Source organism: Quercus robur, chromosome 9 (genome assembly GCF_932294415.1).
Source record: "Quercus robur chromosome 9, dhQueRobu3.1, whole genome shotgun sequence".
Taxonomy (NCBI): domain Eukaryota; kingdom Viridiplantae; phylum Streptophyta; class Magnoliopsida; order Fagales; family Fagaceae; genus Quercus; species Quercus robur.
The window spans coordinates 22,311,369-22,336,521 of NC_065542.1; the positions used below are offsets into that span (position 1 = coordinate 22,311,369).

Genomic DNA, 25,153 nt, shown 5'->3' on the forward strand with positions numbered 1-25,153 from the left:
TAGGCCAATGGTCCACGTTGGTGGCCAAATTTTCTTGAGGGTTCAATGTATAGTGTAGACCCATTCCCGCCACTTTTTCCAAACGTCACCACAGACATCAGGCGCTGTGAAAAAAGTTATGAATACCATTTTAAAAGGAAACATCATTGTCCAAATGGAACCATCCTGCTAGCTTATAGGAGACTTTTTCTTTTTGGGACACAGATCTTTAATGCCTTTTTCATTTCTATAAATACCCATTTGTGTAACAAGCATTTCATTCCCACTTTTGTCTGAAATCAGGAACAGAAGTAAAGTACTAGCATTCAACAGGAAAGAATAGAATAGAATCATTATAAATGGCTGCTGAAGCTCCCACCATTCCTCTTCTTACTCCTTACAAACTGGGCAAGTTCAACCTTTCCCATAGGTATACCAATACACCTTGCAAAATTCTTTCTTTTTTTGTCTTTGTTGTTTAGTATGATCTGAATTGTTAATATGTGTGATGGGTTTTTATTTTATTTTATTTTTTTTGGGTTTTATTTTTAAGAATCACGTTATGGTTTTTTTTTTTTTGTTTGACTTTGATTTTGTAAAAAAAAAAATGTTGTTTGTGACATATCCCAGTTGGGATAATGAACTGTTTTGTTTACAAAGATTTCAACTTTCAAGAAATCGTAGTTGATTATTTATATATGTCGTTTTCGTTATGTAACACTCTTGCCCTTTTGAGCATTTTCTTGTCAGTTCACATTTGTGTTTGTTTTGTGTTTTAACCAAGAAATTACACTTTTTTTTTTCAAGAATTCTCAATATTAATCTGCTAAAAGTCTGAGACTTATCTAATTTGGCTAATGTTAAAATTGATGGATTTTGTTGGAACTGTATTAGCTGTCTTGCTGAGCTTTACTCAGTTCATGAGTTGTTAGTGGTGATTTTGTTTACTTGATCTCAAAGGACAATCAAGCTGTCATTTGGTTTACCTGAATCTTGTACAGCATCTCTGTTGTGTAAATTGGTTTTAGATTTGCAGATTAAGTTATCTGATCACCTTGGCTGTCAGGATTCTTTGTGTTTTCAGAACCTCTAAGTAATGTATTTGTAGCTTCATCATGAGAGATTGAGAGTGCTTACATTTATTTACAGTTGCTTTGATTATATAAGATATCAATCTATAGTTATAAAACCAGTTCTCAACAATTTTGGTCTGACTTTTTCGGGGCTGGGGAGGGGGGATGAAATCCTTCTATTTATCAGTTTTGTGTTGATACCTATGACTACACATTCTGTATGATGAAGAGCAATCCAGTTTGGCTCCCTCATCTATATCCTGCCATAGTACCCAAGTCATTCTTCAAATGCTGTATGTTATCATTTGATGATCTTGAACCTACATGTGATGAACAGAACTAATTCACCCTATTATGTGCATAAAAATTCATCAAATTAATTGTTCCAAGTTTTTACATGCTTCATTTTGTTTCTTACTTATCTTTTCTAGTATTTTCTCAAAGTAACACGTGGCCATGCATGTATTGCACAAGCCACTGGCCCCTCACCAGCAAATTTACAGTACTCATGGGATTGTACTCAAGGGTGTTTAAACTAGACAACTGGGAAGTACAATCTTCCTTTTGGATCTGCCAAAATATGATTTTCTACCTTAGAAAAGCAGCGACTGTGATTCTGTTGAAATAAGAAATATCAGAGGTCAACTGCTGCATTCGGTCTGGTCTGCTTGTACAGGGGTTGGACCAGGAGTGGAAGCGACTTGACCAATTTAACTTATTGTACACTAAGTCTAGGCTAGGTTTGGATACTATAAGAGTTGAAATGTCATAAGCAGTCACTTTTGAAGTCCATACTACACAAATATATACTTGCCTTCTTTCCAAAATGCTCTCATTAGAATTGTTAAGTTTTATGTTTGAAAACAGTCCTAAACTAAGTGCCACTCTTTTTTAAAAAAAAAAAAAAAACTTAGTGCTCTTTGCTGCAGCTTTATAGGTGTTAGAAAAAGGTAAGCTTATGATATAAACATAGGTTGAAAAGAAAGGTACACGAATTAAGAACAACGTAGGCCCTGAACTTGAAACTAAGTATTTTCAAATTTCAAGTGCATGGCAAATTTGCTATGAATGATATAGAAATTGTCATAATTGAAGGGCCTATAGGATCTTTGAGGTTCTCCTACCCCACTCCAGTACAGCATTTTGTGAAATCTATCTTTAATACTTGACAATATGGTTGTACTTTAACGATGAACAAACTCTAAAGGAAAAAAAGAAATTATAGATCAAGTCAAACATTCTGTCTCTGTCTCTGTCTCTATCAGTCTCTCATTTAGGTTTTTATTTGTCTACTCAAAAGGAAAAGCATTATATTATAGGCAGAGTTTTTCTGATTTTGTGTTTTTCTTCAGCTTCTCAAACCTTATTTAAAAGTTTATATTTTAGCAATCCACAGGTGAAGTTGTGAAGCTGTCCTTATCTCCACCATAACCATTCAAAAATGAATTGTTTGATTTGGTTTCATTTATTACTTGCCTTATTTTATTTTATTTTTTAGTATCTAGTATAACATATAGAAAGGGGCTTAATCATATTATTCTTCCCGACTTTGCTACAGGAAATATATATTTGATTCTTATAGGGTACTATTTTCTTCAATTAGAAAGATTTCTTACTTGATTTACTCAAGTTATCATTTAATTTGTATTTTCAGAGTTGTTTTGGCACCATTGACCAGACAGAGATCTTATGGCAATGTTCCTCAGCCACATGCTATCTTATATTATTCTCAGAGAACCTCCAAAGGTGGTCTACTGATAGCTGAAGCCACTGGAGTTTCTGACACTGCTCAAGGGTAATCAATTTCTTACCATGTTTCACACTGAAAGACAATCTCAATTTTGAGGGTTCCCTTTCTTGCCTTCAAAATTTTTATGACTTCTTAGGTTTCTTTGCTATTGTAAAGGTATCCAGACACACCTGGAATATGGACAAAAGAGCAAGTTGAAGCCTGGAAACCCATTGTAGATGCTGTTCATGCCAAAGGTGGAGTTTTCTTTTGTCAAATTTGGCATACGGGGAGGGTTTCAAATCAAGGTTTGTCTTTGACTGAGACCACCTTTATATCTTCTCTTCTAATATTGCTTGTTGACAATTAAACTTTTGTAATGGATGGAGAGAGTTGAATGTTTTGTAATATGCTAAATTACAAACACTATGTGGTAAATGATTCATGAATTGAGTAGATTTGGGTTTTCTATACCACATTGTGCTATTTAACTATTGATTGCTGTTGATCCTGAAGGAAGTATTTCATGTGAACCTATTTGGTAGAGAATCAAATTGGATTGAAGTTTTTATTGACTGCTGAAATAACCATCCATTAGTGCTGTAGAATGCTATTCCCTGCATAGTAAGTGTCACATTTGAAATAGAAACATACTTTTTGGGGAAGAGCATTAATTGGATTGACTCTCATTTTTGAGAAAGTAAAATTAACAAAAGTGATGATCATTGTTGGATTAAGGGAGTAAAGGAAATTTATGCAACAATATAATTATTTTGTTGCATTATCTTCTCTACTATAAATGGTTTTTTTATTACAGGGGGCCTTTTATGATGATCATTGCCTCAATGGAAGGGGCATCTTCTATTATAAGTCTGATATGTTAATGTAATTTTGTTTTTAGGATACGAATAAGGTGACACCCACTGCTTTAACAAAATCAAATCACTGTGGTTGGTTGGACAAAAAGCTAATGTTGTTGCCATTTCAGCTAAAAAGGATGTTTTATATCACCATTGAATAGAATATTATTTAGTCATTTTAGTAGAAAAGGCCAAAGTGGTGGTTGCATGCCACTTTTTCAAAAGCATGGTTCTTTCAGTTGATTGGTCTTTCAAAATCTTCGTAGTTTTGTTTTAGATTTGCAAACACCACTTGTTCTAAATCAGTTGTCAAAATCATTATTGAGTCCTATATCTATGGTTGTCACAGACAACCAACCACCACTTTTTGGCGTGTTAGACAACCCTAAGATCATGAGCTTTCCTTTTTTTTAAATGTAATAAGATCTTGAAATTTCCTTTTTTGGAGTGGAATATTTATGGAGCCCCATCCTTACTGTACAATCATGTGAAACACATAATGGAGCTATTATGCCTTCATGATCCAAAAGAAGTATTAGTTTTGTCTCTCTCTTTTTTTGTGGTTTTCAAATCAATGAAGGTCTTATCAATTACCTCTTTACATAATTTTTTTTTTTTAAATAAAAATTAAATCTTTGTGAAGAAACATCTTTTTCAAAGTAATTTAACGGATCATAACACTCATTTTTCTAATTCTTTAAGTGGTGATTGATGATTTCTTATCAAACTCATTTGAATTAATTGGATATTTATTTTTCTTTATATTTTTGTCTACAGGTTTTCAGCCAAATCGTCAAGCCCCATTTTCTTCCTCTGACAGGCCTTTGACCCCTCAAAATCGAGCTAGTGGATTTAACGTTTCAGACTTCACTCCTCCAAGGCGGCTGAGGATAGAGGAAATTCCTCAAATTGTCAATGATTTTAGACTTGCTGCAAGGAATGCTATTGAAGCTGGTAAGTTCTTTTCATGTGTTTATATAAGATAAATGATATTTGATTGGTCAAACGTACAAGGGAGTGAAGAAATGTACTTTGTACTTGATTAAAGAAAACTCAAAGAACAACGGGGCTCATGGTTACCTTTGTTATTACATAGTACCTTCATTAAAATGTCATTATTTGTCTTATACACAGGGTTTGATGGAGTAGAGATCCATGGGGCTCATGGTTACCTAATTGACCAGTTTATGAAGGATCAAGTGAATGATCGAAGGGATCAATATGGTGGATCCCTTGAAAATCGTTGTCGGTTTGCTCTAGAAATAGTTGAAGCTGTTTCTAATGAGATAGGAGCAGACAGGGTTGGAATAAGGCTATCTCCTTTTGCAAACTACATGGAATCCGGAGACTCAAATCCAGAAGCTTTGGGCCTTTACATGGCTGAATCCTTAAACAAATATGAGATTCTTTATTGCCACATGGTTGAGCCAAGAATGAAGACAGTTGGAGAAAAGAGTGAAAGTCCCCATAGTCTTGTGCCAATGAGAAAGGCTTTTAAGGGTAGCTTTTTAGTTGCTGGGGGTTATGATAGGGAAGATGGGAACAAAGCTATTGTTGAAAACCATGCAGATCTTGTTGTTTTTGGTCGTCTGTTTTTAGCCAATCCCGATTTGCCTAAGAGATTTAAGCTCAATGCTCCTCTCAACAAGTACAACAGAGACACATTCTACACCTCTGACCCTGTCCTTGGATACAGTGATTATCCACTCCTTGTAGACATTGCTTAGGTTTTTAAGGAGAGGAGTGAAAATAAATTGTCCAAAAACATTGCCCTATGTAATTCCTTTCTTGCTTTTTGTGTTTTCATTGTACTATACAAGTGCAACAAAAAGATTTGATAGATCTAAATAATTTTGAAGTGGTTATTCTCTTCTAGTGATAATATTGTTGGTGCTGATTTGCTTCTGTGCCAGACTAATCATGATTTTGAAGAATAATTTGGCTAATACATGCAATGATTCTTTACTTAAATTGACAAATGTGCATATAGGATTTTGCTTTCAGCTTTAGCTGCAATGGACTCAGTCTCCTTTAATTTTTGGCATACATAAGGTCTGCATTGAACCATTATAAGTGGCTACTCAATTACTTGTGATATTATCCATATTTAGGGCATTCAGACTTGTTTTCTCACTTCCATTCATAATAAAGTGACTAAATTTCAAGCTAGCTGTCAACCTTATCTTTCTAAGCTAGAGACCGGTTGTGTACAAAATATGTGACATTAAGCACAAACACAAGTGGAGTTTACAAATGGAATTATACGTGCACACATGATTAGCAAATAGCATTTCCTCAATTCCTTGGCAACCAAGAGGAGTCTAAGAAAAGTTATTTATTATTTACAATTGGCATCATAAGGTTAGCTCCAATGTTTATACTTGAAAAGCGAAGAAAGTCAGGAGGATTATCTCTGGATTTAAGAGAACATGTACATAACACTTATGGGTATGTGTGTTGAATCTATTGTTGACATGATAGCGTGGTTTAAGTAGAACTGTAATGGGTTCTACTTACTCTATTTACTTATTCTTTACTAAATGAAAGGGTGAATATACCCTTCAAAGATCAATCAAAGCTAACTCCAGAGCTAGCAACATCTTCAGGAACCAATATATCAAAATCACTGACAGACCATTCTGCAGTCATCCCTGTGCTGCTAACATATATCTCTGTACCAACATTAATTGAAGACCATACACACTTTGCTGGTTCAGTTCCTGGATCCTGGGCAATAGTAATATGTTTCCCATTAGTGCCCTATAACTATGTTGTTCATCTTCAAGCAGAGGGACAAACTCAATAGCACTAATCAAGTTAAAGTAGACTAAACTACAAAAGTTCACTAATGTGAATTAGCAAAGCAATTGCTCTAAATTCTAATGGGTTCAGGTCCTTCAGGATGCCGGGAGCAGGTCTAGGTAAATGATAAATCCAAAGAAAACCTATGATATTTTTCAATTGCACCCAATCTAAATATTGAGAGCTGCATAGAGTTAGGGTTAGAATTTTTGGACAAAGCTGTAGCATCTCAAGGATGAGTATGGGAGAAAGGACAAATATGCAGATGACAAGTTTGCACAGTAGTGCAGAAATTAAGAGTAAGTAAGAAAGGATTAGACAAGAGATAGAGGAAGAATTGAAAATTCTTAAGTCTTATGAGGCCTCTGGGAAGTCTCATCTCAAAGATAACTGTAAACACAAATTTTTTCCAATTGTAGAAAATTAAACAATTGAAAAGAAATATGGTTTGCAAATAATAATTTGTATTGATGAATAACAAGTACAATCTCTATTTCAATTCTTTTACAAAAGAATACCCTTTGATTCTATCTTCATTGAACTTGACTCGAACAAGGAATCTTCTTGACTTTAGTTGAAAGATGGATTGAAAGGTCTCCACAACAAATCACTAGCTTCAAGCTTATTAGAGATTTATTGTTCTTCAAGTCTTTGAATATGAAGACTTTTAGGTTGAAGTTCTTTGGGGCTTTAGAGGCTTGATCCGTTGAGCTTCAAGGATTTGAGGTTTGTTGAAGTTTATGGAGGCGTTTTCAACTTAATTCCAATAGAACTTCAAAGAACTTATTTGAATGTTCTTCATGTGTTCTTGAGACAGTTTCTCCAGAGCTTTGACGTCTTGAAAACTTGGTGTCGAAAATGAGAGGGGATGTCCTCTATTTATAGTGATTTCAGAGGATAAGCTCCACTATGAAATGATATGCTTGAAAGAATGTAGCAGACTTTTGATTGGTCCAAATTCTTCTTAGAGATAATTATTTCTATTTATCTATTTTGATAAAAATAATAATCAACAAAGATAAATAATTATCTCTATTTAATTTATTTAATAAAGATAATTATCTACCAATTTTGAATAGAAAATTTATCTTTATTTTATTTATTTACTTATTTTAATAAAGATAATTACCTATAAATTTTGAATAGGAAATTTATCTTTATCTTGTGGGCCAAATGACATGTGGCAAATTTTGATATGCCAATGTGATGCCAATTTGGATGACACATGTCATCATCTAATTTAATGATATTAATTTAGAATTTGCCACTAAACTTTGATGTGGCATTTTATAATTGGCTTAAAATTTTGCCTCTTACAAATGCCCCCTCGAGATTTGGTCATGTACACAATCTTGAATGTGGAAAGTGATCAAGTCTCGACAACTTCATGCTTAGATGCAATTAGTTTCAGCACCTTTCATTTATTTAGGAATTTGCAAGCAGGCATTTCTCCAATAGCTTGAACATGTGCGGGAGTCTACCATCATGAGAAGAGCTTTGCTCCTAACTTGTCTTGCGAAGATAACTTTAAGAAGGAAATTTGTTTCCTAGTCAAAGTAGTAATCATATAAGGACTGAAATTCTGTCCTTTGCAATGATGATCCTTCATGCCTTCCATCAGACACTAGAATTGCCCTTCATTTTGACTTCTTTTCCTAGCCACATTGGTCTTTGACTAGATAAATTTGTTTTCTAGTCAAAGTGGTCTTAGTTAGACTCCTAGTAGGAATTAAACAAATATCCCCCCTATGAGAAGAGATTTACTCCTAATCAAAGTGTAGTTAAAATATGCCACGTGATAAATTGCAACTTTGATGAACAAACTCGAAGTACAAGATCTTGGTGAATCAAGCCATGGTCATAAATTCACATCTACGAAGGATGACGAAGGGAGAGAAATTGAAAACACTCCCTGACGAGAACAATCTACTTCGGTTACTTCGTTTTCAGTCCAACAATTACAAGACATGATAACAAATACAAATACCATCCGAGCACAATATGGAGGTTCTTCTACAAGTTCTCTCACATATTCAAAACCCTACACAAAGCGCATTGACAACATGAGAATGCCAAATGGGTATCAACCCCCCAAGTTCTTGCAGTTTGATGGCAAAGGAAATCCTAAGCAACACATTGCTCACTTTGTAGAAACTTGTGAGAATGCAGGGACTCAAGGAAGCCTCCTTGTAAAGCAATTTGTTCGTTCACTCAAAGGAAATGCCTTTGATTGGTATACAGACTTAGAACCTGAGTCAATCGACAGTTGGGAACAACTAGAAAGAGAGTTTCTCAACCGATTCTACAGCACACGGCATACGGTAGGCATGATGGAACTTACCAATACTAAACAGTGGCAGGATGAGCCCGTCGTTGATTATATCAATCGGTGGCGTTTTTTGAGTCTAGATTGCAAGGATAGACTTTTTGAAATATCTACTGTAGAGATGTGCATCTAAGGCATGCATTGGGGACTTCTTTACATCCTTCAAGGGATAAAACCCTGAACATTTGAAGAGTTAGCAACTCGTGCCCATGACATGGAGTTGAGCATTGCTAGCCGCGGAAGTACAAACCCTCCCATACTTGAGGAAAGCATAAAGGAAGTAAGGAGGAATGACAGGAATGCAAAAGTCAGCCTTAAAGACCCAATGGTTGTTAACACTGCCGTAGTTAAGGTTCCAAGAAGAGGAGCAAAGGCAAATGAAGAACAGCTTGAAGGGTGGCAAAAGAATGAAGTGCGTCGCCTAACCTTTAAGAAACGTGAGCAAAAAGTATATCCGTTCCCCGATGAAGATGTGCCAAACATCTTAGAACAACTATTGCAATTGAAGCTAATTGAATTGCCAGAATGCAGGCGACCAGAAGACATGGGGAAAGTTGATGACCCTAACTATTGCAAATATCATCGCATCATTGGCCACTCAATACAAAAATGCTTCGTCTTCAAAGAACAAATCATGAAGCTTGCCAAAGAAAACAAGATTGATCTAGACTTCAATGAAGTTGTCGGGTCAAACCATGTGACTGTTGCTTATGATGTACTTCCAACTCTCAAGCAGGGGGCAAACACTAACCAAGCTCACAAGTTGATCAACAATGATGATGCAAGGATCGACCACATCAATGGGAAGTTCCTTAAACACTTCTATGCTTGAACATCAAGGATTGCTCCTCGGTAAGAGCTTAAACTACCCACTGTAGCGCTGCAAGAGTACATGATGTCTTTCCATTACCCTTGAAAGCGTACCAATAAGGAGAAATTAATTCCACTTCATGTCACCAATTGCGAGTGTGGCGTAGTGGTTGGACGCCTGTGTCTCCCTTGAGGCCAAGGTCTCGGGTTCGATTAGTGGTGATACTCACTATTACACACTGCGCCCCCCTTTTTGCAAAAACACACAAAAAAAAAAATTTTATCAAAAAAAAAAAAAAAATCTTTTGAACTACGTGATGACTTGATCCTTCTCAAGGGTATGTAGGCAACTTAGTATCTTTTGCTGAGTTCAGTCACGCACTAAAAAAAAATTATTAAACAAAAATAACCAAAAAAAAAATCATCAAAAAAATCTGTTGAATTACGTGATGACTTGATCCCTCTCCGAGATATGTAGGCAGCTTAGTACTTGTCACTAAGTTCAGTCACATGAAAAGAAGAAGGATTGCCTGTCTAGCTTGAAGAGTTTCTCCATAGGCCATCAACGTGCTTTCAAGAACCCTTTGATTGGCAAGGCGTCGCTTAAGATCAGTCAATTGCTCACTACATGATGCTCAAAGATCATTATGGTAGAAAATGACAGCTGCAAAGAATTGGTGTTACTCAGCTTTCCTTGAACTAATGATAAACATAAGTTAGTTCTTGGTTGTGGAGTAAAATAAAATCTTCAACCTCTTTTGCAAGGAATGAAGTCTACATGGCATTGCTCATCTTCTGTGGACATCCTCCCACATCTTTGAAATATGCTTTGCATCACTTATCTCCTAAGGGCATCTTCTTGTACCTTACAAGTCTAAGCTACATCGTCTCTCTTCTAGGTTGTGCCACTTCACAACTTTGAAATTTGAACCACATCATCTCCCTTCTGAGTGGTGCAGTTTCACATCATGTCTCCAAAAGTTGGACAATGTCATCTTCCTCCAGCATCTGAAGTTAGTATTGCATCATCTCTCCTCCAAGGGCATGTCCATGCAATGTCAAAATCTTGGCGGCATTCTTCTTGAAACTTCAAGGTTTTGTTGGCATTTCCTTGCATCTTCAAAGTCTTAATGAGAGCTTCTTGCAATGTCAAAGTTTTGGCGGCATTCTTCTTGAAACTTCAAGGTTTCGTTGGCATATTATGTTTCACTGATTTTATCACATCAAATCCTAAAGATGTATACTTGTGGAACCCCAGTATTAGAAAATTTAAGAGGTTGCCCAATACTTGCTTGACCCAGTTAAGTAAGGTGGCACTCGGTTTTGGGTATGATTCCCAGAATAATGACTATAAGGTTGTCAGGATTTCACTGTCTACTGCCAAACGGCCCAAACCTATGCCTCTCCCTGACGTTGAGGTGTACTCGTTAAGTTCGGATTCATGGACAAGAGTTCGACTTGGAATCTTGTGGAGACCCAATGTTGTGTACCGCAAATTTAATTGTACTTTGAAATTCCCATTTGTGAGTGGACATTTGCATTGGACGACAGATATGATAGAAAAGGGAGGTGGGCAAGAGACGCGTTTTACTTCTATGATTTTGTCATTTGATGTCAATAGTGAGAAATTCAAAGAGCTACCACTGCCTGATGATGAAGGAAGTTTTATTGTGACGAAATGTGTTTCATCATTCAAGGGGAAACTGGCTTTGATTAAATTTGGAAGTGGTTTACAACCACATAGCATGCTATGCTCCATTTGGGTGATGAAGGAGTATGGTGTGCTTGATTCCTGGAATAAACTCTATGTTGTACCGGTAGATGGTTTTATTGGTTTCGCTGGTTTCACCAACTATGGCACATTTCTATTTCAAAACATGCCCCGGCTGGTCTCCACCAACAGTGAATTAGAGAGGAAATATAAGTCTGTTTTAATTGACCCCGAAACTCTACATGAGAATGAGATTAGTATTCAAGTTAAATATAATTTAGATGTAGCTACTTACATGGAGAGCCTTGCTTAACTTGATGGCGCAAATGTGGTATCTTACTAAGAAGATGCTGCTACATGGTATAAGAAGTGATGTCATACAGGTATGGATGAATTGAAACCCCTCTTGCTTTTACTTATTGCAGAAGGCATGGTAACATTGTTGAAACCATATTTTTTTCCCTGGACTATATTATCCTTTTGTGGTTGGGGCTGTTATATATTAGAAGATATTGTTTGTTGATGATTGTTGCACTCAGTCAACAAAAAAAAAACCGTAATTGGTGAACATAACCTTTTTTTTTTGCTTGTGTGTCTCTGCTGTAGTGATAAAAAGAACTCAGTAGAGCTCTGCAGCATTTTTTTCCCCGCCAAAAAAGAAAAAAGAAAAAGAAATGACAAAAGAGATAGAGCAAAATTCAATAATAAAAAGAAAAAGAAAAAAAGAAATAGTTTAGGAAACAAGGAGGCATTCCCATTGTTGTATCGCATTGCACGAAACACCCACTTACCTTGCAAGTGCAATATTAAGATCAGGACTGACTTGAGTTTAGATGATTGCCTAGTTGCACGTCAGACTCAAATGCAAGGAAACTTCATTTGTTCTTCTGTTTTGCACATATGGAAAGGATTTTTTTTAATAGAAATTTGAAGAGAATCTCTCTGTTAGTTGTTGAGCATGAAACTAGCATAAGTGCTTCCTTTGTTCCCAACATGTATGTTATAATCTGGACTGGGGTAGAAATTAAATTTAAAATGTAGGAGAGCAGCACAATTGAAAAGAAAGAATTTTTGCTAGAGACAGAAGCAGAGATGGAATGCTTTGAAGAGGAAGTGGACTCAAAGATGGAAGGTGGTGAGAGCTTTAATTAGATGAATAGGGTATTTTCTACAGAAGACATTGACAATGGTGGAAGCTCACTGATACGATCCCCGCCTCGGCTGCGTGTAGCACCTCTTTTCCCACGTGGGGCTATGGTTAGATCAAGGAAATTCTGGAAATTAACAGAAAAGAATAAGGATAAATTTCTGGTTATGCTTCGAGGGATAACTAGGACCTCCTTAACAAGCAAAAGCTTGATTGTTTTACTGGAATATTCGGATGCTTCTTATTAATGAACGTAGGCTATAAATAGCCTCCAACTGAGCATACAATGCATTCCTAATGATAAAGATAAAATAACATCAAGTCCTATCCTATTTCCAACTCCTATCTCTGTTGGACACACCCAAGTAGAGTCATTATTTGAAAAGCAACCCTATAAACATAAATAAGATAACCATTAATAACTCCTAAACAAATCCTAAACAATCAGATTACTTCAACAAGCTAGAACCAATCTTGTGCAGCAGATGACACTCATCCAGAGCAGCTAAGAGATAGTAACAACTGTGCTGCATAATCTGAACTGTGCTGCATAATCTAAACTGTGCTGCTGTCCAAATCCACTTCAACAAGCTGGTTCGTAACACTCACCATGAAGGTAGCAGAAACATTAGAAGGAGAAGCCTTTGCTCAGAATGTTTGGAAGCCTACTCAAGAAGATGGTCACTAGCAACCATAAGTAGAGAAATAGACCTGTTTGGCTTAAATTGTTTCCTACTAGCAGGAAGGTATATATGGTATTAATTTGCACCTAAATGTGTTTGCTTTATTGTTTATGCTTCCTGAAAGCAGAATAGGCTAAAGAAGTGAAGAGGCTTGTATTAATTTTTTAGTTTTTCCTTCTATCACTTTTGTTTTTCTAATGCAATTTCTCATGTGGGACAGTATCTTGTATGTGATGGAGATTTTTTTTTGCCTTCATTTTCATTTTGTGTTCATTGCTCTTCTTATCTTAGATTTTTTAAGAGTGGTGATTTCTATCTGTATTTTGTTGTGCTGCTTCCCGTTCTCTATTCTAAATGGATATGCTAGTCATTGCAAAGGGCTGCAAAATTCTATCTTGATGTGTTAGATGGATATATCACACATCACTGTCAATTGTTGCAGATTTAAAACATCATTATTGCCTGGGAAAACTGTTTGCAAAGGGAACCACACAAGTTAATGTCTTTTGCTGGAATTGAATTTCAACTGATTTGGAAACAGTCTTATAAATCTAGCCAACTTTACCATTTCATGTTGTTTTATGTTTCCAAATTCTGATGTGCCATGCATACCTTAAATCAGAGGGAAATAGCTGCCTCCTTCTGCAACTGGTTAACATTATCACAGGTAGAAAACACCCATTTACCTTTCAAGTGAAATATTGAGATCAGGACTGACTTGAGTTTACATGATAGCCTAGTTGCATGTCAGACTCAAATGCAAGGAAACTTCATTTGTTCTTCTGTTTTGCACATATGGAAAGGATTTTTTTAATAGAAATTTGGAGAGAATCTCTCTGTTAGTTGTTGAGCACGAAACTACCATAAGTGCTTCCTTTGTTCCCAGCATGTATGAGATAATCCTCGGACTTAGTCTTGTGTCAGCATTTCAATGTATTGAAATTGCTGATTGCCTATGTATTGGTGTATCAGACGGCTCATTTCATAAATTGTGGTGATTCCAAGAGCTTGCAACATTGTGAATGTTGCATTTACAGTTTGTTGTTACATGGATCAGATGCCTCAATGCATATTTGTAGGTGTTTGTTGTTACATGCCTCAATGCCTCAATCTATTTACAGTTTGTTGTTACATGGATCAGATGCCTCAGTTTGTTGTTACATGGCAGGTGAAGTTTAGTTGGGGGGCTTGTTTTAAAATTAACCAATGGTTAATTTGAAAGAAGCTTTTTAGCTTTGAACAATCCCAAGTGTATAGAAGTACCTGGGGTCAAATAGAGGGTCTTGGCTGTTCTTCTGGTTTGGAAATAGGAAAGAATCTTATTACATGCTTCATTCAGCTGCTCATCTGCATTCTTTAACACTGCAGTTATGCAGGTTTGTTTTTCCTCAACTGGTGCGTCACAGTTAATCCTATGTTTGGATGGAGGGAGATCCCTGCTTATCCGTCCATCCCAAACATACATAAGTTTGACAGGTGCTCTTCAAACATTTGATTGTCTTAGAAACTGTTGAAGCACAATTAAATTTGGAAACCTTTATATCATATGAATTTGACTGTTGGCCTACTTGACTGTTGTTTGTGGTAGTTTGTTTGTTTGTTTTTTTGTTTTTTTTTTTTTTTTTGGGTAGCCTTTTCAGTTAAGAACAAAAAAATGAAGAGACTAGGTAAGTTGAAATACATTTCCAAATATACACTAGGGCAGACAATTTTTAACAAGAATATCAGGTGCAAGAATCTTGTGGTTCAATGATGCTATATAATTCTCTCATAACAAAAAATCTGGGTGTGATCTCCCTGTCTCACTTGTTTTATGGAAGGAAAAAAATAGGAGTTAAAAATAATATGTGAAATATATTAATGATAGAAGAGGACATTGTCGAGTCATCCTCTTTACTATTTTGCTCTTTACATTGTAATTAGGAAAAAAAATTACTATTTTGCTCTTTACATTGTAAATAGGAAAAAAAATTACTATTTTGCTCTTTACATTGTAAATAGGAAAAAAAAGATGAGTAGTGACTAGTTCATTAGGTATGAAATAAAGGCACATTTTTGTCTGATGTCATTTTAACATGATTATGCATCATATATGCTCTTCCTTAACTCTTATCATTTATTTTGGCTCTTTGGAACATTTGGGTAGTTCACAATAATTGATTTTCCAACAATTAGAAAACTCAATCTCTGAACTCGTTCTCGAAAAGAATTTTACTATTATGCTTATAACACAAAAGTTTCACTCTCTAAACAACCAAGCTAGATTTCAGGTTCCCTTACCTATTGGCTATTGGAAGTCATAAGTAGAAAATAGATTGCAGCTCCAAAGAAATGCATGATTCTTTGGGAGCTAATGGTATTATCAAAGATTAATTTGGTTATTAGATTGATGATTTCTTGATTAGTATATGATGTCACAACAATTTTTGTACGATTAGTGGACATGGTGGACATGATTTGTCGTGGAACAATTCGATGAACAATACAAGTGTGGATTAATGGGGTTTGTTTCAATATTTTTTTTATTTTTCTATTTAAAAGTAAGCTAGATAAAAGTGTGAGGCAGAAAGGTTTACATTCACCCTTAAATGGAGAAAAACATATGCTTTTTCACCTCATTTAATTTTTTTTTTTTTAAATTATGTCAATTTGGTACCTACCAACATGTTTCAATTATACCATTACCATTATCTACTAATAAAAAATGTTGATGTAGCTAATAAAATATTTATTTGTTAGCTTAATTACGATAAACAATTTCATGTGCTTGGAAAATAAAAACCACATCAACTAAAAAAGATTTACAAAAAAAAAAAAAAAAAAAAAAAAAAAAAAAAAAATCTCCATTCCCTTGAGTCGTGATAACCAAAGAGTATGAAAGAAATTCAAGATGAGATCAAATATCAAAAAAATAAATCAATTATAAATTTTCTTTCCTTTCTTTTTCAACCTCCCTCTCTTTTTTCTTCACTCTTTTCTATTCTTCTTTTTTTATTTTTTATATAACCAAAAAAAAAAAAAAAAACCTATGTTAAGTACTAAAAGCATATTTAAGACGTTTACGAGGGTAATTGGGTGGTGGGCTCATTGGTTAGGAATATGAAGTAAATCCTGAATTCCTAGATACAATCAATCATACTATCGGTCCATGTGGTTTTTAAAGTATCTCATGGTTAAGGAGTTGAATAATCTAGCCAAAAGTTGAGACTAAAGTTGTCAATTCCATTTTGATTGTCATTCCGACTTATCCATTGAAACAAAATATTTCGTAATTGGTTTATTCCACAATTTCCAACGCATTATTTTGAGGATAAAGTTGTCAATTCCATTTTGATGGTCATTCTTTGTTTATCCATTGAAACAAAATATTTAAGCATGAGTCTATTCAAGTGAACTGTTTCGGGGTTAGTGCTAAAAGTTATATATTAGAACATAATCAAATTACACTTGATGTAACTCAAATTAATATTACATCCCTAATAGGTTTTTATTAGATTAATATATGGAAAATCCTATTTGATTATATGTTCACTTTGTTTTTATCACGCATATCAAATTTCTCGCCAATTGGATGTTATTTGTTATTCGATTAGTAAACTCATTTTTTATGCATTATTTTAATTTTTTTTTTAATTTTAACATTTAGTAGATAGAATAGTTATCAATCTTTGATCATCTTAATTTCACTATTATGGAGCTTATAAGAAAAAAAAATGTGATCCAACTATAGATTTTTCAAAATTTGCATTCAATCTAAAACATTAATTAGTATAACATTACTAAAAGTTGTCAGGTATAACTTGAACCATATATCTATACCTAAGACCTCATTACATATTAACTTACAAGGAATTCAATTTTCTAGTCGTTTTGGTGAACAAAATTTTTATTATAATTTTTTTTTTGGAGAAAGAACTCAATGGAATTTTTTTATTTATTAATTATAAAAATCCAATGGAATTGAAAACATTAGTTAGGGCACCATTCCATTGTTTTAAGGGTTATTTTGGTACCTAAACTTCAACAAAATTTTGTTTTTCATCTCAAAAACATAGTAAATATTGTACTACCTATAAATACCCAAACTCTTAATGAATTAAAAAAACGTGATAGGAACTTGGTGAAAATTGCACAACTTTTTATGCCATCACCAATTCGTTTCTAATAGATAAGAGGCCAAAACAATATTAATACCTAGCGCAAAAAATTTTAAACAAGAAAATTTGGAGTTAACTTGTGACTTAGAGACACCTTCTAATTTTCTTATAGAGAAAATTTTGAAGTCGCATCTCCCATTTCTCACTTATTTTAAAGGGGGAAAAGTTTTATGCTGAACATAGGATAAGGTGGGGGTGACTAGCATAGGATATTCAAAAGTCATTTGTGTCAAACTGAAAATTTTATAAGGTATAGATTAATGAGGATTTATTTTGATATATCAGTGGAGTGATGATATGAAATAATTTTGTTCTAATTATAAAAGAGCCAATTTCCTTGTTTTTCTTCTTCTATTTTTATCTAGTAATTGTAGGCTATTTAATATAGATTTTTTTATTAATTTATTTTATTTAAAACTAAATTAGATAAAAGTACAGTTGTACTTAGAAAAATGGTTAAATAAAAAGGTTCTTCATCTAAGTAATTATAACATCTAAGTAATTGTAAGGGTTTATTTGGTATAGATTATTTTTATTGATTTACTTTATCTAAAAATAAGCTAGATAAAAGAACAATTATACTTAAAAATTGTGAGGTAAAAAGGTATACTTTAAAGTAATTTATTTTTTTGAATTTGGTTAGAATCGCCTACTATTACTACCCGAATCCCTCCTTTCTCCTTCAACCGCTAGGTCATAGACCATCTCAGTAGTCAACTCCTTTAGATGAAAGTAAACGTAGGCTTAAATAGGAGATCAACCAAAAAAAAAAAAAAATCTCCTTTATTTTACTTAAAAAATTACTTGAAGATTTATTCAACAAAAACCTAAAATCAAACATTTTAAAAATCTAATCTCCTTTATTTTCCTCTATTTTCTTAACAACCAAATAATAGGAAAACAATTCAAGATGAGATCAAAGCTCCAAAAAATTCAACCAATTATATATATTTCTTTCCTTTCCTTTCTAACTTCCTTTTTTTTTTCTTCGCATTTTTTTCCCTTCCACTAGTTAAGTACTCAAAGCATTATTTAGGGAAACACAATTTTTTAATGGGTGTTTGATTGTACTCATTAAGGAGGAATTGAGTATATCTGAAAAATGATTTCCTTCAATTCATAAAAACTAATGTGTCATGCATGACATTTATTTAAATTCTTAAATGGCACCATATTTAGTAAAATATGGCGCACACTGGACGAATTGAGCATACCCGGAAAATGACTTCCTTCAATACATAAAAACTAACGTGTAATGGTTGGGGTGTTAGGGTGAGGTCTGTGGCGTCCCGGTCACAGTAGCTATGGCTCAATCCAACATTCCCTAGCGGGGGGGTGCCCCTATTAGGTCACGCCCTGGGGGGTTAGTCACAAATGGTTGCCCCCGCCCCCCCTTTTTGTTCATCAAAAACTAACGTGTAATGTATGATACGGTAAACATTTAGTAAAATATTAAACACATATAATACGGAAAACATATGGATGGATACAATTCGATATCTTTTAATAAAAATATATTTATAAAATTCGGCATAAAAATACAAAGAGGGTACCGTATAAAACATTTATATTTTAAAATTTTGTATGGAATCATTTACCACATATATATATATATATATATATATATATATTTTTGAGATAAATACAGTAATCATTGTATTTAATTGATTCATTCGATTTAAAAAAAAAAAAAAAAATACACACACACAAGGCAGCTTGAACAGTAGATATTAAACCCAAAATTAGTGTTGCTCATTGATTAAAAAACACACTGTGTGTCTTCTTCCGCTGGAAGATGTCCCAAAGGAAAGACGAACGAGGAGCGATCCTGCGACGTAGGACGAAGCACGATGATGATCTCCCAGACGAAATCGTGTTGGACATTTTAGCAAAGCTACCCGTGAAATCTCTCCTTAGATTCAGGTGCGTTTGCAAACCCTGGTACTCTTCCATTGCCAACCCCAGTTTCATCTCTACCCACCTCCTTAATCACAGTTATGTCATACACATTCCTAGGAATATTCCCATACCTTTTTTGCCTGGTTCTTCACATTCTAGCGATCAAGTCTGTACTCTCGCTTGCAACCGCACCTTTGAAACCATATCCGAGTTTAGAGTTCCCTTCATATCTTTTGGGAAGAAAATATTGGTTTCATAGGCCATTTGAATATAACTTATTTTGCTGAAAACTGAAAATATTGTAGTAAAATAATTTTTAAATATGTGAATAATGAGAACCATTTTTAATATTTTTTTTTTCTGAATAAAGGGGTTGTGAGTCCCATGAACAGTGCATAAACCATGCTGCTACAGTGCATAAACAGTGATAATTGTCCCCTAAAGCAAAACGCGTGAAAAAAAAAAAACAAAAAACAAAAAATGCAAAATGCAAACACCACATTTATATATGGAGCTCAAAATGATATGCGATTCACCCCACCTTTTTTTTCTTTTCTCTTTTTATTTATTTATTTATTTTTAATTTGGAATGTTATATCTATAATATTTTTATAACAAATTCTAAGTGGCAGGTTGTTATTAGCTGTTATGGGTGGACAAAAAAGTAATTTAAGTTGTAGATTAAAATTAGAACCAATAATAACTTTCTATTTATGATTTGTTGTAAAAATGTTGTAGACGTAACATTTTTTTTCCCTTTCTATAATTGTAGGAATGATAGGCCCAATAGTGTGTGTATATATATATATATATATATATGTATGTATTAGGCCGGGGCCCTGATCTGAGGACATCTAGTAGTTCGAGGATGGGTAAACATTGTCATGGAAATCCACTTTAGTGAATGAAGAAATGGGGTCTGGTCATAAGGGTCCAGGAGGGTGGTTTGAGGAGGAATGCCTCATCGGCTGAGCAAAGTAAAGGTCAGATGGTGTGGTTTACCATCCAAAGCAACATTCTGAGAGATTCTATTGATAAGGATACACATCATGAAAGCACAGAACAAAAGGAAGTTATGAAATATTTAAGAGAAAGCTGCTACTACCGCATTGAATGTTCTGTAACTAACGCTTTGACCACATTAATATAACAGTGATACTTGAACAATAATTTTTAGCCTTACAACTGCCCCTAGAGACTTCAGAAAGGTGTTGATAGGACAGGGATCAACGCTAGAAACCTGGTTTACATGTGAAGGGTGGAGATGAAAGAAGGAAGATAGTATAAAAGAGAAAGAATACCCTGAAGAAGGGGGGTTGGAGAATTAAAGGAGAAAAACACTGTAACCATAGAAATTGGACTTATACTCAAATCCAAAATAAATATATATAAGAACTAATCTCCTCGAATTATGCTGAGGATGATTTTCTTTGGGTAAAACTAGTTTATCTTTGCTTCCTTGTCATCTGGATCCATTATAATTGTTGTCCAACTCATTAGAACCTAGTTTTCGAGTCCACTCTTTACAAATTCATTGTATTGGGCTCTTTGGACCTAAATTCTTTTACCTTTTGGGCTTAGGAACAAAATTGTGCCCATACAATAATGATTGCCCATTGAGAAAAAAAAAAAAAGGATAATTACAGTAAACCCACCTGTGGTTAGGCCCGTTTTCACTGTGTCTACCCGTGATTCAAAACTTATCACTTTGCCCACCTGAGGTGCCTTCCGTTAGGGATCTGTTACCCACCTCTCCGTTTGCCGTTAGAAAAACACATTTTTAAAGAAAAACAAACATAACAAAGATCAAAAAGTTAGAACTTTTTATTGCTTAAGAACTTCTTTGAGAACAAAACACAGGAATAGCACAGATCAAATGCTATTCCTGATTAAAAGTGATTTCATTGAGCATTTGTTTTTTTATTTTTGTTTTTTTTTATAGATCTCTCCAACTTTTATTCAAACCAAACCAAACCCAAAAAAAAAAAATTCCAAATCCCAGAAAACAAATTACCAGAAATATATTTTGCTGTTGATCATTGTCCTCCATTCTCTGCAACCAATCACAAAAAAATTCATACATATAAATATAGTTGTTGGAGATTGTGGATTCCTGCGAGTCCGGTATGTGCTAGTAATGGGGTCGCCGATCTCGCGAGCTCTAGTCCGACGACCGCGATCGACGCTTCGCGAGATCGCGTCGGATCGAGATCCGATCGACGGCGCGATCTCGCGAACCGACGGCGCGATCTCGCGAACGCGTGATCGCGCCGTCGCAAGATCGCGACATTGATCGCGATCTCGCCTTCATGAGATCGCGCCAGCGATATCGCGATCCGTTCACGAGATCGCGCCGTCGCGAGATCGCGCCGGCGAGATCACGATATCGGATCGCAATCGTTGAAATTGCTTCCTAATCCATACATATACTTGAAATGTTTCAGAATTTATAAACCCTTTTGTGAATTCTTTTTTGGGTTCTGTAATTGCTTCCTAATCCACGTTTCAATGGGTTTTCCAAGTGTGGAGCATGTAACTGGATTGTTAGGAACTATTTGATGAAGTCTTTATTGAAGGAATTGTCCTATACTCCCACCTCTGCGTTATCCTCCTGATTAAAAGTGATTTCATTGAGCATTTGATCTGTGCTATTCCTGTGTTTTGTTCTTATAGAAGTTCTTAAGAAATAAAAACCCTACTTTTTGATCTTTGTTATGTTTGTTTTTCTCTAAAAATGTGTTTTTCTAAAGGCAAACGAAGAGGTGGATAACAGATCCCTAACGGAAGGCATCTCAGGTGGACAAAGTGATAAGTTTTGAACCACGGGTAGGCACAGTGAAAACGGACCTAATCACAGGTGGGTTTACTGTAATTATCCCAAAAAAAAATGTTGCCCTTTGCCAATATTTTTTATTATTATTATTATTATTATTATTATTATTATTTGGTTTTTGCTATGTTACTAGAGCCATCATTAAATTCTTATAAAAGTTCCAAATGTGGCGGATGCATTTTAGTGTGACCAATCAAATTTTCACACCATCCAACTTTTTAGTGTGACCAATCAAATTTCCATACCATCCAATACCCACCCCTAGTCCTTGGCTTTCCATAGTGGCACCTTACTTGCTGAGCCTTGGACTATGGAAGCAAGAGATTCGGATAAGTCATAACTGTGCACAACCCCATTGAAGACGCTAGTGAGCATGAGCCGAGAGCATGAAATTTTATTCCCAAGCACTTTTCATTATGGGATTTGACAATTGCCCATATATCATGATTATGTGACCTTGTATCAAGTTCTTCTAAATTGCAGCTTTTGAATTTTTGTGCATCTTGGTAAACGATCTTATGTCAATTGTAAATCTTGAAACGAAAAATTATTTTGCTAAGTTAAAGGTCTAATCAGATGTCACAACCTAGTGAAGATTAGATATTGATTATATTATCTCATAGTCGATATTCTATAAAAGTACTCATCAAAGCTTCTCCAAAAAGTTCATGATGACAATATATATTGTAGCATTGTCGGTACTGGTACATGGAAATCCCACTAACTAGTTGTCTGCACGAGAAGAGCATTTTTTTTTTCTTTTTTTTTTTTACAAAAATGGAACTGAGCACGCATTTGTTTTTATCAAGACTATCAAAAACCATTCGCTGTAAAACTTGACCCATGCCTTGTTTGCACCAAAAGTTGTTTTGTCGACTTTGTTTGCATATTGCCGACTTTGTTTGTTAAGCATTTTTGAATTTCATGAATTAAGTTTTATCCAGTATCTATATCTACATTGGCAGAGCCCCGTAGGGCCGGCAGGCAATGACCCTCCAAAAGTTTAAAGTCTTATGTATAAATTTTTTAACATATATCCTTTAATATGTAAAAACAATTTAAAATCTATTCATGACATAAAAATTGACATGAATATTAAGAATATATAGAAAATGTAATTTAATGATAAGATTTTCAAAATATGAATTCTATAATAAGTACTTGAATGGTATAATATTGTTTAAAGTTACATCAGGTGTAACTTTAACCCAATTATATATATAATATATATATATATAGTCATAATTTCAATAGTGAAAGTTATATATACTAGTTACTTAAATTAATGATTCTCAAAAAAAAAACTTATTTAAATTAATTGAAAATTCATAAAATTATTATAAATACAGTTATCCTCTTATTCATACTGGACCGTATCACTGTTTAAACTGTAATTTCTTTGTTTCGTGATATTTGCCTAAATGTTATGAAGGGTTATACAATAAGCAGTGATATTTGCTTAAATGTTATGAAGGGTTATACAATTAAGCAGTTATACTAGTAAAGTTTTTAATATTTGAATATGAGATTTGGAATTTAATCTTTATCTATATTAAAAATTGATTGATATCTTAATTTGATAATATAAAATTATTATTAAAAATAGACGTCATATGTTAAAATTCTCTTATTAAAAAAAAAAAAAAACAGTTATACTTTTTAACTCATGAAATTTTTGTGAAAAGCCAATTAAAAATCGTCTTCACCCTGATTAAAAGACGTTACTTGAATAAAAAATCATAAAGTAAGCACAAGTTACCATGATTTTGACAGGTATAAATTAAGTTACTTTTGGACCTTTTTCTTATGGGTATTTAATCCATAACTCAAACCTACTAGGTTGTACAGCTGTAGCATTTTAAATGTATTCACCGACACTGCCACTACCCTGCACAGTAGTTAAAAATGGGTGGGCTTGGTTTAGGTCGGTTTATCCAGTGCACTGACTCAGTCGATAGGTACAGGTGTTCAAAAGTAAAAATATGTCATCATTTCAATAGATTTAGTACTACTAAACACTAGACCTAAATTTGATTTAAAATTGATTGATGTCTTGATTTGATGATAAATAACTATCATTAAGAGCGACGTCATAAGTTGAAATTCTCTTAAAAAAACAGTTATACATTTTAACTCATGAATTTTTTGTGAAAAGCCAATTAAATATCCTCTTCTGTTTTTGATGAATCAATTAAAAAAAAATTAAATCCTCTTCACCCTGATTAAAAGACATTACTGGAATAAAAATTCATAAAGTAAGCAAAAGTTACTATGATTTTGACAGATATAAATTAAGTTACTTTTGGACTTTTTATGGGTGTTTAATCCATAACTAAAACCTACTAGGTTGTACAGCTGTAGCATCTTAAATGTATTCACCGACACTGCCTGTACCTTGCACAGTAGTTAATACTTTTTTTTTTTTTTTTTTTTGAGAATTTAGTTAATACTTAATTGTCACAACATTCTCTACAAGGGAAAAAAAAGGGGACATTTTTACTACTTTGGTTCAATTTTGGATTTAAAAATTAATTTGAATTTTTTTAAAGAATCGGATGATATGTTTATTTTTATTTTTTTCTGATATTTTCTAAATTTAAGTCATATGATATAATTTTTTTCTATTTTTGTTTAGGAACAATTTTTTTCTATTTTTAATTTACTTGAATAACCTAATTGTTCTTTAGTATAGTTACTTTTGTAATTATATGATATAGTAATTAATTATTAATAAACTTTTGGTTCAACTACTGAACCACTGATTGAACCAATCTTTCAATTGGATAAATTTTCAGTTCGATCGGTTCTATTAACTCCTAACAATCATCCTAAATAATAAAGGAAAAACAAGGAAGGGTTTTAGTCCTTACTTGTTTTTAGTAGGGGTGTTAATGTTCGACCCAACCCGCGAACACGACACGAACCCGACACGTGTTTTTTCGGGTTAGGGTTGGGCCTTTATGGGTTTGGATCATAAACGGGTCGACTCGAAAGTGACACGATAAGAAACGTGTCATAAGCGGGTCAACCTGCATAACCCGCAATAGACACGTTTGACACGCCAATTTATTTGTGTCAATTCGAAATGACCCACTTAACACAACCTGCGTTTAACTCGTATAACAAATAAATATTTATTTTATT

General features: G+C 34.1%; 2 protein-coding genes across 4 annotated transcripts in view; both read left to right on the forward strand.

Moving 5' to 3' along the window:
- The window catches only part of LOC126699596 (F-box/kelch-repeat protein At3g23880-like), an 84,062-nt gene extending 70,686 nt beyond the window's left edge, over positions 1–13,376 (forward strand). For 2 of the 3 annotated variants that reach the window (XM_050397521.1, XM_050397519.1), the window contains one exon: positions 11,149–13,376. In XM_050397521.1, coding sequence (XP_050253478.1) covers positions 11,149–11,603 — 455 coding nt within the window. In that variant the 3' untranslated portion in view covers positions 11,604–13,376. Of the gene's footprint in view, positions 1–10,855 lie in introns of all 3 variants that reach the window. The other variant, XM_050397518.1, reaches the window with a different exon arrangement.
- On the forward strand, positions 194–5,523 carry LOC126699598 (12-oxophytodienoate reductase 2-like). Its single transcript, XM_050397523.1, has 5 exons — positions 194–409; positions 2,707–2,847; positions 2,959–3,089; positions 4,419–4,595; positions 4,776–5,523. Exons 1-5 carry the CDS (start codon positions 339–341, stop codon positions 5,366–5,368), a joined length of 1,113 nt encoding a protein of 370 aa, XP_050253480.1. The 5' UTR covers positions 194–338; the 3' UTR covers positions 5,369–5,523.
- Positions 13,377–25,153: the final 11,777 nt, after the last annotated feature.

What these genes read in the sequence shown, in the direction of transcription:
- LOC126699598 (XM_050397523.1), top strand. Translation starts at nt 339, where the DNA reads ATGGCTGCTGAAGCTCCCACCATTCCTCTTCTTACTCCTTACAAACTG. An exon ending in GGGGAGGGTTTCAAATCAAG is followed by an intron (nt 3,090 to 4,418) that starts GTTTGTCTTTGA and finishes TTTTGTCTACAG; the next exon opens with GTTTTCAGCCAAATCGTCAA. An exon ending in AAGGAATGCTATTGAAGCTG is followed by an intron (nt 4,596 to 4,775) that starts GTAAGTTCTTTT and finishes TCTTATACACAG; the next exon opens with GGTTTGATGGAGTAGAGATC.